The sequence below is a fragment of the Lepidochelys kempii genome, chromosome 1 (genome assembly GCF_965140265.1).
Source record: "Lepidochelys kempii isolate rLepKem1 chromosome 1, rLepKem1.hap2, whole genome shotgun sequence".
NCBI classification, from domain to species: Eukaryota; Metazoa; Chordata; order Testudines; family Cheloniidae; genus Lepidochelys; species Lepidochelys kempii.
The window spans coordinates 42,590,387-42,603,926 of record NC_133256.1 but is presented as its reverse complement, the minus strand read 5'-3'; the positions used below and the strand labels follow the sequence as shown (position 1 = coordinate 42,603,926).

The following is a 13,540-nucleotide window of genomic DNA, read 5'->3' as shown; positions in this document are numbered from 1 at the left end:
AGATCTTTTTTTAAAATGAAAACGTAAATACTGCAGAAACCTTGGGAAATACCAAAAATCCCGAGACACCTTAAATCCATCCTATAGCATGGAATCTTCATGGAGCGCATTAGACTAGTGGCCTTAGTTTTGGCTCTCATATCCCGTATGAGAGTGCTGCCATTGAAGCCACCTGGCCTGTTGCTTTATGACTAATTTAAAAGATTATATCATTCATGTAGAAAATGTGCTTGCAATTACTGATCCCCACTAATATCCAGCCCTATGTGGAGCTGAATTGTCACCTGCACCCTCCAGACATAGTATGCATTGCTGGCAGGAATCACAATCCAGCATGCAAGCAAAAGATTTTGTAAAGATAATAAATAAAACTGCGTCTAATCAGAGATTGTTAGCTGAACTGTAGAAAATTGGATTAGAAATTAATTTCCCAGCATGAAACTGTCAGTTTAGACGATGGGTGAAGATGAGGGAGGGAGAGTATAGTTTTAGGCTACATCCAAGATTCTCAACACACTTAGCAAATGAATTAAGCCTCCAAGGACCACTGTAAAGTAGGTATGATTGTCACGACGGTACAGAGGAGAAGGCTGAGGCAAAGAGAGATTAAGGGCCCAATTCTGCAACACTTATCCACATTGAATAGGCGTTACTCATGGGAGTAATCCTTTTGACTTCAAGGGAATTATTCACATGTCTGAGTGCTTTTTATTGTGAGTAAGGTTTGCCAGAATTAAGCCCAAAGTGACTTGCCCAAGGTGTGTCAGAGTCTCCCTTTTCCTTTCCTCCCCCCTGACACAGGCCAGGATCTGAAGGTACATGGCCCTAGCAACCCCTCTCCCTTCGCAGGAGCACAGTGTGGGGTTGAGACCTCCACAGTAGTTCTGGAGCTGAGTGTTCCTTTGAGAAGACCACAGCATCCTTCAAAAAGGAGAGGCCTGGCAGCAGTGTCCACAGCCACTGCTGTCAATAGCACAAGGTGTTGAAGGTGGGTGAAAACTTTAGGGGCACATGCCCCCCAGAAACCCCTCCTCCCAGCAGTATCAGGAACCCTATAATGTCAGCAGTTCTGGCCTCTGAGCTGTTTCGTGGTGTTGGGAGATTGGCTGTTGGGTGCGGGAGGTGTGGGTTAGGGGGTAGGTAGTTAACTGAGCAAGGGAATAGGATTTTCTCACTTCGTATAGTTTACTGCTGCATGGAGCCATTCCTGCCCCTGGATGCATCAGGGAGAGTGGGATAACCCTTGAGGTCTTAGTGGTCTCTGAGCCTCCCACATGTTGTCAAATGTATTTGATTTTTCTATGGTATGTTAAAGGTGCCTACAGCTTTAATATAGTTTTTTTTAATGATTTATAGAAATTGAAATTAAAAAAAATGAAAATGTAAAAAGAGAAGGTCTGTTGTCCTAAGGAGAGTAGGGAGAGTTTGTAGTTTTTAAAAGGCACTAATAATGCTAGATAGAGGAGTGGTTGGGATAGACGGTGTAAAGCCCTTCAAAATAAATAAATTAAACAGTAGGCAAAATCTGGGTCACCTTTTTCAGCCAGAGTGGTGGTGAAAGCAAATATTAAGGGAGCTGCACAAGGGGCTGTGGCTTAATAGGTAATTTTTAGAAGTGATAATTTAAAAACCCCAATACTTTAAACGCTTCAGAAGAATCAGGCGATGCACGTTGTTAACCTGGGGAACTGTGTGATGTGGTAAACCCAGGACAAACAGCTACAAAAGGGGGGTAGTAATTAGTCCCAGAGGATTAAAAGGCCCCTCCCTATCCACTGAGGAGAGAGAACCATGGGGCAATAAGATTCAACTGGAAAAGGAGTTGCTAGGGAATCAATTAGGTTCAGCTGACTCCAGCTACTTGGGACCTTTTTAAACCCTCCCCTGGGTGGTAGGAGGGGGAGAGTGAGGGAGTGAGGGGAGTAGGGAAGCTGCCAGTAGGTTGTTTGCAGCAAGACACCAGACCTTCCCAGTAGGGAGGTTGCACTCATTCGCCAGAAGGGAAGGAAAACATGCACAAGGGACTGATTGAGGAGAGGAGTAGCAGGACCCTGTGTCACCTATAAGGATTTGCCTTGCCCCAAACCTGAGTCTCCAAGGCTAAAAAGGACTGAGCCTACTGAGGCGAACAAGATATTTTGCCACAGTGACCATGTTAATGTTATGTTCATGCTCCCTCCCTGATTCCTGCCTCCACTCACCTGAGTATTGCCTTTATTTAGATTGTAAACCCTTTGGTGCATAAGAGATCATATCTAATCTATCTATTTATATGCTTCCCCAGCACCATAGTGTACAAGCATTTCACAATCTTGAATGTATTTTTCCTCACAACACCTTGGTGAGGTACTATTTGTCAAAAATGGCATGTGGAGGGTTGGACCTAGCAGTGGAAGCCGTGGCAGTCTGGTGTAGTGCTTGGTGTGGTGGCATCTGGGCCAGGATCCAAAGCCTGAGGTCAGACCTGGACCCAGGAGCAGGTTCGGAACAAAGCAAGAGTAGGGTCGGGTGCAAGGCTGGAGCAAGAGCAGGGCTGGAGCAAGGTAAGGCTTGTGGATGGAGTTTGCATAAGAGAAACTGAAGATTTCCTGGACAGACGTCAGGATATGCTTCTACAGGCACAAGGTTCTGAAGATTCAGAGCAGGCTGCACAGTGGGGACAGGAGGCCGGTGAAGAAATTTGGCATCATGTGACCTCCAGAAGAAGAAAGGGGAACGTCCATGTACCAGCAACGCGGATACAGGTAAGTAACCATTTTCATGTTCTCTCCACAGGTACCAATGCGGAGAGTAGACCAGATGATACGTCTGAGGGAAGGGAGCAGAAGGAGACTCCGCCAGTTGGAAGGCATGAGATGCACTATCCTAGGGTTGGGGGTTCCACGACCACCACTCCCAAGAGAAGGAGGCGGGTAGTGGTGGTCGGGGACTCTCTCCTCAGGGGGACTGAGTCATCTATCTGCTGCCCTGACAGGGAAAACAGAGAAGTCTGCTGCTTGCCAGGAGCTAAGATTCGCAATGTGATGGAGAGACTGCCGAGACTCATCAAGCCCTCGGATCGCTACCCCTTCCTGCTTTGGGCAACACGTGGGCACCAATGATACTGCCAAGAATGACCTTGAGCGGATCACTGCAGACTACGTGGCTCTGGGAAGAAGGATAAAGGAGTTTGAGGCGCAAGTGGTCTTCTCGTCCATCCTCCCCATGGAAGGAAAAGGCCTGAGTAGAGACCATCGAATCGTGGAAGTCAACGAATGGCTACGCAGGTGGTGTTGGAGAGAGGGCTTTGGATTCTTTGACCATGAGAAGGTGTTCCAAGAAGGAGGAGTGCTAGGCAGAGACGGGCTCCACCTAACGAAGAGGGGGAAGAGCATCTTCACGAGCAGGCTGGCTAACCTAGTGAGGAGGGCTTTAAACTAGGTTCACTGGGGGAAGGAGACCAAAGCCCTGAGGTAAGTGGGGAAGTGAGATACCAGGAGGAAGCACGAGCAGGAGTGCGTGAGAGGGGAGGGCTCCTGCCTCATACTGAGGAAGAGGGGCGATCAGCGGGTTATCTCAAGTGCCTATATATAAATGCACAAAGCCTGGGAAACAAGCAGGGAGAACTGGAAGTCCTGGCAAAGTCAAGGAATTATGATGTGATTGGAATAACAGAGACTTAGTGGGATAACTGACATGACTGGAGTACTGTCATGGACGGATATAAGCTGTTCAGGAAGGACAGGCAGGGCAGAAAAGGTGGGGGAGTTGCACTGTATGTAAGAGAGCATTATGACTGCTCAGAGCTCAAGTATGAAACTGCAGAAAAACCTGAGAGTCTCTGGATTAAGTTCAGAAGTGTGAGCACCAAGGGTGATGTTGTGCTGGGAGTCTGCTATAGACCATTGGACCAGGGGGATGAGGTGGACGAGGCTTTCTTCCGGCAACTCGCAGAAGCTACTAGATCGCACGCCCTGGTTCTCATGGGAGACTTCAATCACCCTGATATCTGCTGGGAGATTAATACAGCGGTGTACAGACAATCCAGGAAGTTTTTGGAAACTGTAGGGGACAATTTCCTGGTGCAAGTGCTGGAGGAACCAACTAGGGGCAGAGCTCTTCTTGACCTGCTGCTCACAAACCGGGAAGAATTCGTAGGGGAAGCAAAAGTGGATGGGAACCTGGGAGGCAGTGACCATGAGATGGTCGAGTTCAGGAACCTGACACAAGGAAGAAAGGAAAGCAGCAGAATACGGACCCTGGACTTCAGAAAAGCAGACTTTGACTCCCTCAGGGAACTGATGGGCAAGATCCCCTGGGAGAATAACATGAGGGGGAAAGGAGTCCACGAGAGCTGGCTTTATTTTAAAGAATCCTTGTTGAGGTTACAGGGACAAACCATCCCGATGTGTAGAAAGAATAGTAAATATGGCAGATGACCAGCTTGGCTTAACAGTGAAATCCTTGCCGATCTTAAACACAAAAAAGACGCTTACAAGAAGTGGAAGATTGGACAAATGACCCGGGATGAGTATAAAAATATTGCTCGGGCATGTAGGAGTGAAATCAGAAGGCCAAATCACATCTGGAGTTGCAGCGAGCAAGAGATGTTAAGAGTAACAAGAAGGGTATGTTGGCAACGAGAAGAAAGTCAAGAAAAGTGTGGGCCCCTCACTGAATGAGGGAGGCAACCTAGTGACAGAGGATGTGGAAAAAGCTAATGTACTCAATACTTTCTTTGCCTCCGTCTTCACGAACAAGGTCAGCTCCCAGATTACTGCACTGGGCAGCACAGCATGGGGAGGAGGTGACCAGCCCTCTGTGGAGAAAGAAGTGGTTCAGGACTATTTAGAAAAGGTGGACGTGCACAAGTCCATGGGGCCGGATGCGTTGCATCCGAGAGTGCTAAAGGAGTTGGCGGATGTGATGCGGAGCCATTGTCCATTATCTTTGAAAACTCATGGCGATCCGGGGAAGTCCCGGACGACTGGAAAAAGGCTAATGTAGTGCCCATCTTTAAAAAAGGGAAGAAGGAGGATCCTGGGAACTACAGGCCAGTCAGCCTCACCTCAGTCCCTGGAAAAATCATGGAGCAGGTCCTCAAGGAGTCAATTCTGAAACACTTAGAGGAGAGGAAAGTGATCAGGAACAGTCAGCATGGATTCACCAAAGGCAAGTCATGCCTGACTAATCTAATTGCCTTCTATGACGAGATAATTGGTTCTGTGGATGAAGGGAAAGCAGTGGACGTATTCTTGCCAGCAAGTTAAAGAAGTATGAGCTGGATGAATGCACTATAAGGTGGGTAGAAAGTTGGCTAGATTGTCAGGCTCAACGGGTAGTGATCAATGGCTCCATTTCTAGTTGGCAGCCGGTATCAAGCAGAGTGTCCCAAGGGTCGGTCCTGAGGCCCGTTTTGTTCAATATCTTCATAAATGATCTGGAGGATGGTGTGGATTGCACCCTCAGCAAGTTTGCAGATGACACTAAACTGGGAGGAGTGGTAGATCCGCTGGAGGGTAGGGATAGGATACAGAGGGACCTAGACAAATTGGAGGATTGGGCCAAAAGAAATCTGAGCTTCAACAAGGACAAGTACAGAGTCCTGCACTTAGGACGGAAGAATCCAATGCACCACTACAGACTAGGGACTGAATGGCTAGGCAGCGGTTCTGCAGAAAAGGACCTAGGGGTTGCAGTGGACGAGAAGCTAGATATGAGTCAACAGTGTGCCCTTGTTGCCAAGAAGGCCAATGGCATTTTGGGATGTAAAGGTAGGGGCATTGCCAGCAGATCGAGGGATGTGATCCTTTCCCTCTATTCGACATTGGTGAGGCCTCATCTGGAATACTGTGTCCAGTTTTGGGCCCCACACTACAAGAAGGATGTGGAAAAATTGGAGAGTCCAGCGGAGGGCAACAAAAATGATTAGGGGCCTGGAACACATGACTTATGAGGAGAGGCTGAGGGAACTGGGATTGTTTAGTCTGCAGAAGAGAACAATGAGGGGGGATTTGATAGCTGCTTCAACTACCTGAAATGTGGTTCCAAAGAGGATGGATTTAGACTGTTCTCAGTGGTAGCGGATGACAGGACAAGGAGTAATGGTCTCAAGTTGCAGTGGGGGAGATTTAGGTTGGATATCAGGAAAAACTTTTTCACTAGGAGGGTGATGAAACACTGGAATGCATTACCTAGGGAGGTGGTGGAATCTCCTTCCTTCGAAGTTTTTAAGGTCAGGCTTGACAAAGCCCTGGCTGGGATGATTTAACTGGGGATCAGTCCTGCTTTGAGCAGGGGGTTGGACTAGATGACCTCCTGATGTCCCTTCCAACCCTGATATTCTATGATTCTATCAGACAGGGGAGAATGAATTTAGCCTCTCCATAATAGCCTTGTGTTCCCTGAGTGCTCCTTTAGCACCTCGGTCACCCAGTGGCCACACTGAATGTTTGGCAGGCTTCCTGCTTCTGATGTAATTAAAAAAATGTTACTGTTAGTTTTAGTGTCTTTTGCCAGTTGCTTTTCAAATTCTTTTTTGGCCTACCTAATTGTACTTTTACACTTGACTCGCCAGAGTTAGTTCCTTTCTATTTTCCTCACTAGGATTTAACTTCAAAAGATGTCTTTTTGTTTCTAACCACCTCTTTTATTCTGCTTAGTCAAGGTGGCATTTTTTTAGTCATCTTACTTTTTTTGGTCAAATATGTGTGTGTGCATATGTATAGTTTGAACCTCTAAAATGATATTATCCTCTTAATACCAGGCACTCAAGTTCACCCATCTTACTATTTAGACTTCTTGTGTTTGTCGACAAGCACTTATGAAATTCGTCAGTATTTAGTTGTCTGCCTTTGTATGATGTAATTGAATGGGACTCTTTTTTGTTTGACTGTTTCTCTTCAGTTCCTACCTGTACTTTATCAACCTCTGTCATCTCTTCTTTACCAAGATATAGAGTATCCCCTTTAATAAATCGTCCCCTAAGGGATGTAGCTGTCTGAACTGTATGTTCCTCTGCACCTGTCAGCTTTATCTCAGTCCTTAGTTGAAAAATTCCTCTATGATCTTTTTAATTTTACACATCAGCAATCTGGTTCCATTTTGGTTTAGGTGGAGTCCATCCTGGACTTGAGTTTCTTACCTAGCAGCCTACATATGACCTCCAGGACTCCTATCCTACCTTTCCCTATGTTACTGGAACCTACATATACCATGATCACTGGTTCCTCCCCAGCACTGCATATAAGTCTATCTTGGTGTCTTGAGAGGTCTTCAACCTTCACACCCGGCAGGCAATTCACCATGCAGATCTTCCAGTCATCAGAAAGCAACTATCTTCATGTCTAATAATCGAATTCCCCATTACTATTACCTGTCTCTTACTAACAACAGAGGTCCACTCCCCCAGAGAGGTATCCTCAGTGTGATAGGATACTGTGACATCATCTGGAAGGAGGGTTCCAATTATGGAATTTCTTTCCTCTGCTCCAGCTTGATGTTCTCCTTCCCCAAGACTTTCATCCTCCTCACCAGCACAGTTGGTCATTTGGTTTCGTCATTCAGGTACATCACTGGATGCAACAGGAACAATAGGTGACATTGTTCAGGAGAAACTCCTGAAAGTTCCAGCAGAATTCAGATCTCTCTGCTAGTAGGATCTTCAGACCTAGGTCTTGGGCTATTGTGGGTAATGGTGCAGAGGGGCCCAGGACTGCAGGGACATGTGAGTGTAGGAAGGCATTTTCCCATTATAGCTGGGCCACTTGGTTCTGGTGGTTTGAACTAGCTCTGCCATCTCAATGGCAGCAGTACCTGGAGATTTCATTTTGACTGTAAAGGGACACTTGCAGGCATAGAAGAACCATCTTGGCCACTGGTTCCTGATAGCACAGTCTGCCCAAACTCAGAAACTGAGATGTGGAGGGTCAGGCCTAGTGGCTGGAGCAGAGGCAGTCTGGCCTAGTGGTTGGTGCAGTGTCAGCTGGGCCAGGAATTGGAGCCATAGGTCAGAGCCAGACTCAGGAGTCAAGAGCAGATTAAGAACAAAGCAAAAGTAGCGCTTGGAGCAAGGGCAGGGCTGGAGTAGGCTAAGGCATGTGGAGTCAGTCCTCACTTTCAGGCGGGGACAGTTCCAAGCCATGAAGTGATGTTGGGTAGACTGAGCTGCTGTTTCTCCCATGAGGCTTATATATCTGCCGTGAGAATCACCAGACCAGCCCCTGGCTTGTGGATTGGCTGAAGGAATGACTTGGGGGAGATGATGGAAGCCTATAAAATCATGAATGGTATGGAGAAAGTGAGTAAAGAATTATTTATCCCTCCACATAACACAAGAACCAGGGGTCACCCAATGAAATTAGTAGGCAGCAGGTTTAAAACAAACATAAGGAAGTACTTCTTCACACAACGCACATTCAGCTGGTGGAAGTTGTTGCCAGGGGGCATTGTGAAGGCCAAGAGTATAACTGGGCTCAGAAAAGAATTAGATGGAAGATAGGTTCATTAGTAACTATTAGTCAAGAGGGTCAGGGACTCAAATCTCTGACTGCCAGAAACTGGGACTGGACAACACATGTTAAATTACCTTGTTCTGCTCACGCCCTCTGAAGCACTTTGCACTGGCCTCTGTTGGAAGACAGGATCCTGGGCTAGATGGACCATTGGTCTGTCTCAGTGTGGCCATTCTAATGTGGCCTAATCAGGCTCTTGTTCAGGGATGAGTCATCATCTCATACAATTGTCCTGTTTTTGAGTTGGAGAACTGAGGCGCAGAAATCTGAAGGGCCAGATTTGGAAAGGTATTTAGGAGCCTAAAGATGCAGATAGATGCAGTGGTGGAGTTTCAAAATCTCCTAGATACCTAACTCCCATTATCGGGAATTTGGGAATTAAAAATCCCAGTAGGTGCCTAACTCCCAGGGGGAGTTAAGTACCTAGGCATTTTTGAAAGCCCCACTGAGTGCCTATGCACAGTTTTAGATCATAGAATCATAGAGTTTAATTGTGGTGTAGATATTGTGGTTTGGGCTGGAGCCTGGGCTCTGATACCCTCCCACCTCCTGGGATCTCAGAGCCCAGGCTCCAGCCCAAGCCAAAATGTCTACAGTGCAATTAAACTGCCCCGTAGCCTGAGCCCCATTAGCCCAAGTCAGCTGGCATGGACCAGCCACAGATGTTTAATTGCACTGTAGACATACCCTAAGTGACTTTCCCCAGATCACACACAAATGTCTGTGGTGGATCCTATGGGTTTGTGCCCTCCGTAGCACAAACAGGATCCTGATCCTGACTGGGGCCCTTGGGTGTTTAATGCAATACAAATAATATGTCTGTATTTATTTCATTTAGTGTAAACGTTTTCTATAGCTGCTATAAAAAAGTATATACATGTGGAACAGTAATTATTAGACAAAGTTCTGAACTCCAAATATCTCATAAGTAGATCTTTCCTCCAAAAACTCATGGGGGAAAAAGCAGAAAAGAAATAGAAACAAAATGCTGGTCTCTGTGTTTCTTTCTCTAGATGTTCCTCTGACCTACCAATATCACTTCTTTTTTGTCTGGATTCAGTCTGAGTTGGCATACTCCTATCAAGGTTCATGCCTCGCTTAGACACCACAGAAGGCCAGAAATAACAGAATCCAGAATGTTCTTTATTTTTTAGAAGTTTTTGTCTGATTTCCACATTTACTTGCACTAATGTCTTCATAATCTTTGCTTTCATAAAACAAATGAAATACTTTATTACAGGTCCAGTTGCAGCTATGTTTGAACCAACTTACCTCAAATCTTTTCCATAATGAAAAGGAGTACTTGTGGCACCTTAGAGACTAACCAATTTATTTGAGCATGAGCTTTCGTGAGCTACAGCTCACTTCATCGGATGCATGCCGTGGAAACTGCAGCAGACTTTATTTATACACAGAGAATATGAAAAAATACCTCCTCCCACCCCACTGTCCTGCTGGTAATAGCTTATCTAAAGTGATCATCAGGTGGGCCATCTCTACGTAAAAGAATAAATGGACACAAATCAGATGTCAAGAATTACAACATTCATAAACCAGTCGGAGAACACTTCAATCTCTCTGGTCACGCAATCACAGACATGAAGGTCGCTATCTTAAAACAAAAAAACTTCAAATCCAGACTCCAGCGAGAAACTGCTGAATTGGAATTCATTTGCAAATTGGATACTATTAATTTAGGCTTAAATAGAGACTGGGAGTGGCTAAGTCATTATGCAAGGTAGCCTATTTCCTCTTGTTTTTTCCTACCCCCCCCCCAGATGTTCTGGTTTAACTTGGATTTAAACTTGGAGAGTGGTCAGTTTGGATGAGCTATTACCAGCAGGAGAGTGAGTTTGTGTGTGTATGGGCGTGGGGGGATGTGAGAAAACCTGGATTTGTGCTGGAAATGGCCCACCTTAATTATGCACATTGTAGGGAGAATGGTCACTTTGGATGAGCTATTACCAGCAGGATAGTGAGTTTGTGTGTGTGGTTTTTGGGAGGGGGGTGAGAGAACCTGGATTTGTGCAGGAAATGGCCCAACTTGATTATCATGCACATTGTGTAAAGAGTTGTCACTTTGGATGGGCTATCACCAGCAGGAGAGTGAATTTGTGTGGGGGGGTGGAGGGTGAGAAAACCTGGATTTGTGCTGGAAATGGCCCACCTGATGATCACTTTAGATAAGCTATTACCAGCTGGACAATGGGGTGGGAGGAGGTATTTTTTCATATTCTCTGTGTATAAATAAAGTCTGCTGCAGTTTCCACGGCATGCATCCGATGAAGTGAGCTGTAGCTCACGAAAGCTCATGCTCAAATAAATTGGTTAGTCTCTAAGGTGCCACAAGTACTCCTTTTCTTTTTGAGAATACAGACTAACACGGCTGTTACTCTGAAACTTTTCCATAATGTACATGCCGGGCTTTCTTTTTCAGGCTTTAGATACATTTTAATGTAACTAGACTAGTTGGCTAATAATATGACATGAAATAGTGATGCTCAGCTTGTTTCTCTTCAGCTTATTAGTTAACAGCAAGAGTAAGAATTATCTTTTCTGACTTCTTTTTGTGCTTAGGTTAAATACAATCAATAATAAGAGTTTTGAATCATTGTATTTCAGGTTTTGGTTTGACTGAAAATTATGTCAAATTACACCCTGAGGATGAGGTTCAGTTCCGACTGAACTCGGTGGGAGTTTTGCCATTGACTTCAGTGGCACCAGGATTTCACCCTAGATCTCAAACGTTATCTTGGACCTACTTATAAAGTTAATAGGTGTTTTTTTAATTAGTGTTTGTTTTCTTTGTAGATTTTCACAGCATTGCCACCCTTCACTCTGGGAATCTTTGAACGATCATGTACTCAAGACAGCATGCTTAGATTTCCCCAGCTCTACAAAATTACTCAAAATGCGGATGGGTTCAACACAAGGGTAATGGGAAATCTTTTATTTTTTAAAAAAAATTAAAAGAAAAACGCTAGCATATTTTCAAGTCCTGTTTTTTTTCAATCTTAAAGGCCTCATTCAGTTTTACTTCAGGTTTATGCCAGCATAACTCCCTTGAAATCAGGGTTGTCCTTGCTTCCTAGAATGTTGTGTTCTTTTGAAAGTAATTTGCTGTTTCTGAGTACTGACTAGAAGAGAGGCCTGAACTAGAATAGTAGTCCTGAAGTCCATCCACATTTTGGGGAAGTTCAGATTAGGGCCCATATCTGAATATGAATTTTGCAACTCATAGCTTATTCTACCTCGCAATATATGGCCTGTCTGCATCTTTCAGAGAAGCTGGATGAGCTGTGCCTGTTTTTTGAGTTTCATATTGAAATGGTGCCATAATCCTACCTACCAGCCTTGCTCAGTATCTTTTTAAAGTTTTTCTTAAGTTAGGATGATTTTATTCTTCCTGTCATTGCTGAGGTTTGAGAATTATGCAGATAAAGTTACTCTTGTATTTTCTTTTAATATTTTGGAGAATATCCTACACTTTCTGTTTCACTGATTTACTGACCTCTTTGTGCTAAGAAATTTCACCATTTGAGGTTTTGGGTTTTTTTTAATGAGTAATTAAATATACTCTTGAAACAAAGCAAGGTCCTAGGTTTGTTTTGTCAGAGGGATTCAAGATTTCAAAGAATAAAATTGCTGAATATCAAACCTCTGACATATGAGAAACATAAGACTTTTAAATGGGACATTGTGGGGTACAAAAAGTACTTTTCTTCATTAAAAACACAAAGTAACTGTTTCATTGTATTAATAGTCCTGTCTATCATCATGATAATTTGAGCAATTAAGCAAAGGTGAATCCACCTGCTCATATTCTGATGAAGATTTTGGGGGGTACTATGTTTGCCCTAATATAATCTGACCTACTGTATTTAAAAAATCCTTCAATTGAAGCAGAGTTGTCTGGTGGTAGCACAGAAATTACGTAAAAAGTGGATGAGGAAATATATTTCAGAAAATTTCAAGTATTGCAGCTTAGGAGAAATATTACAGTCTGCCAGTAAACTTCACAATGAAGCATTTGTTGGGAGTTAGAGAGAGATCAAGATTTTTGGCGGACTCCTGACTTTCTTGGTTTGTTTTCCCTCAGGTTTTCTGGGGTCACTGCATCAACGCCTTGATCCACTCCATCATTCTTTTCTGGTTTCCACTGAAAGTGCTGGAACATGGTAACTGCTTCATTATTTCAAATGTCAGCAAGTAGCATTCAGTCTTCCCAGTGCCAATGTGTTTGCAGAGCTGGAGGTCACAATTGGTTCTAAGAAAACTAATGATGATAGACAGTTGGAGCGGTTATAGCTTCTAGCCTTGACCATTTATCAGCGCTGACCTTTGGAAGCCACTATTCTTGCATTTGACATGGATATCTTCCATATAGTGACTTCCATACCTAATTTTTAGTAAGCCTCTTTCAGTCACACACTTATGTCTTCTGAACGTTCTGAAGTAAAACTTGGGTTCAGGCACACACACAAAATCTTGAGTTTTCTTTCCTTTTCAAATATTTTCATTCCTCATGTCACATACTTGTACAGTGTTCGTATAGTGAGTTTTGTATCCTTACAATAGGGAAACCTTTTGCTTTATATTTGTTGGGCCTTTTAAATTCTACAATAGACTCTTTCCAAATTGCCTACAAAATGCAGGGTAATTTCCAGAGTGTCCCAACCAAATCCCATTGAAGTAAATTGGAAGTGCTTCTGTTCACTTAAGTGGAAGCTGGATCAGGTTCAGAGTTAGAAAAATTAGGAAAACAGAATTTGCCTTATCAAATGAGACAGTGACATCCTCAAGTCTGGTATCCTGCAGCTGCCAATGGCAACTGCCTGGTACTTTACAGAAAGACAAGAAATCCCACCATGTACCCAGCCAGTTTGTACATAGCGTTACTCCTGGGGGAATTCTGCACCACTGCGCATGTGCAGAATTTATGTCCCCTGCAGATTTCTTTTCTTCTCTGCAGAAAAATGACTTTCTGATGGGGAAGCAAAAAGAAGCCACAAGAGTGGTCAGACGACCCTCCCCTGCAGTATGTTTCC

The 13,540-nt window shown here is 44.2% G+C and overlaps 1 protein-coding gene across 7 annotated transcripts in view; it reads left to right on the top strand.

Moving 5' to 3' along the window:
- Positions 1 to 13,540, top strand: part of ATP8A2 (ATPase phospholipid transporting 8A2) — a 692,754-nt gene that overhangs the window by 510,570 nt on the left and 168,644 nt on the right. For 5 of the 7 annotated variants that reach the window (XM_073340296.1, XM_073340286.1, XM_073340306.1 and 2 more), the window contains 2 exons: positions 11,304 to 11,426; positions 12,592 to 12,670. In XM_073340296.1, coding sequence (XP_073196397.1) covers positions 11,304 to 11,426; positions 12,592 to 12,670 — 202 coding nt within the window. The remainder of the gene's footprint in view (positions 1 to 11,303; positions 11,427 to 12,591; positions 12,671 to 13,540) is intronic. The other 2 variants (XM_073340333.1, XM_073340343.1) reach the window with 1 other exon arrangement.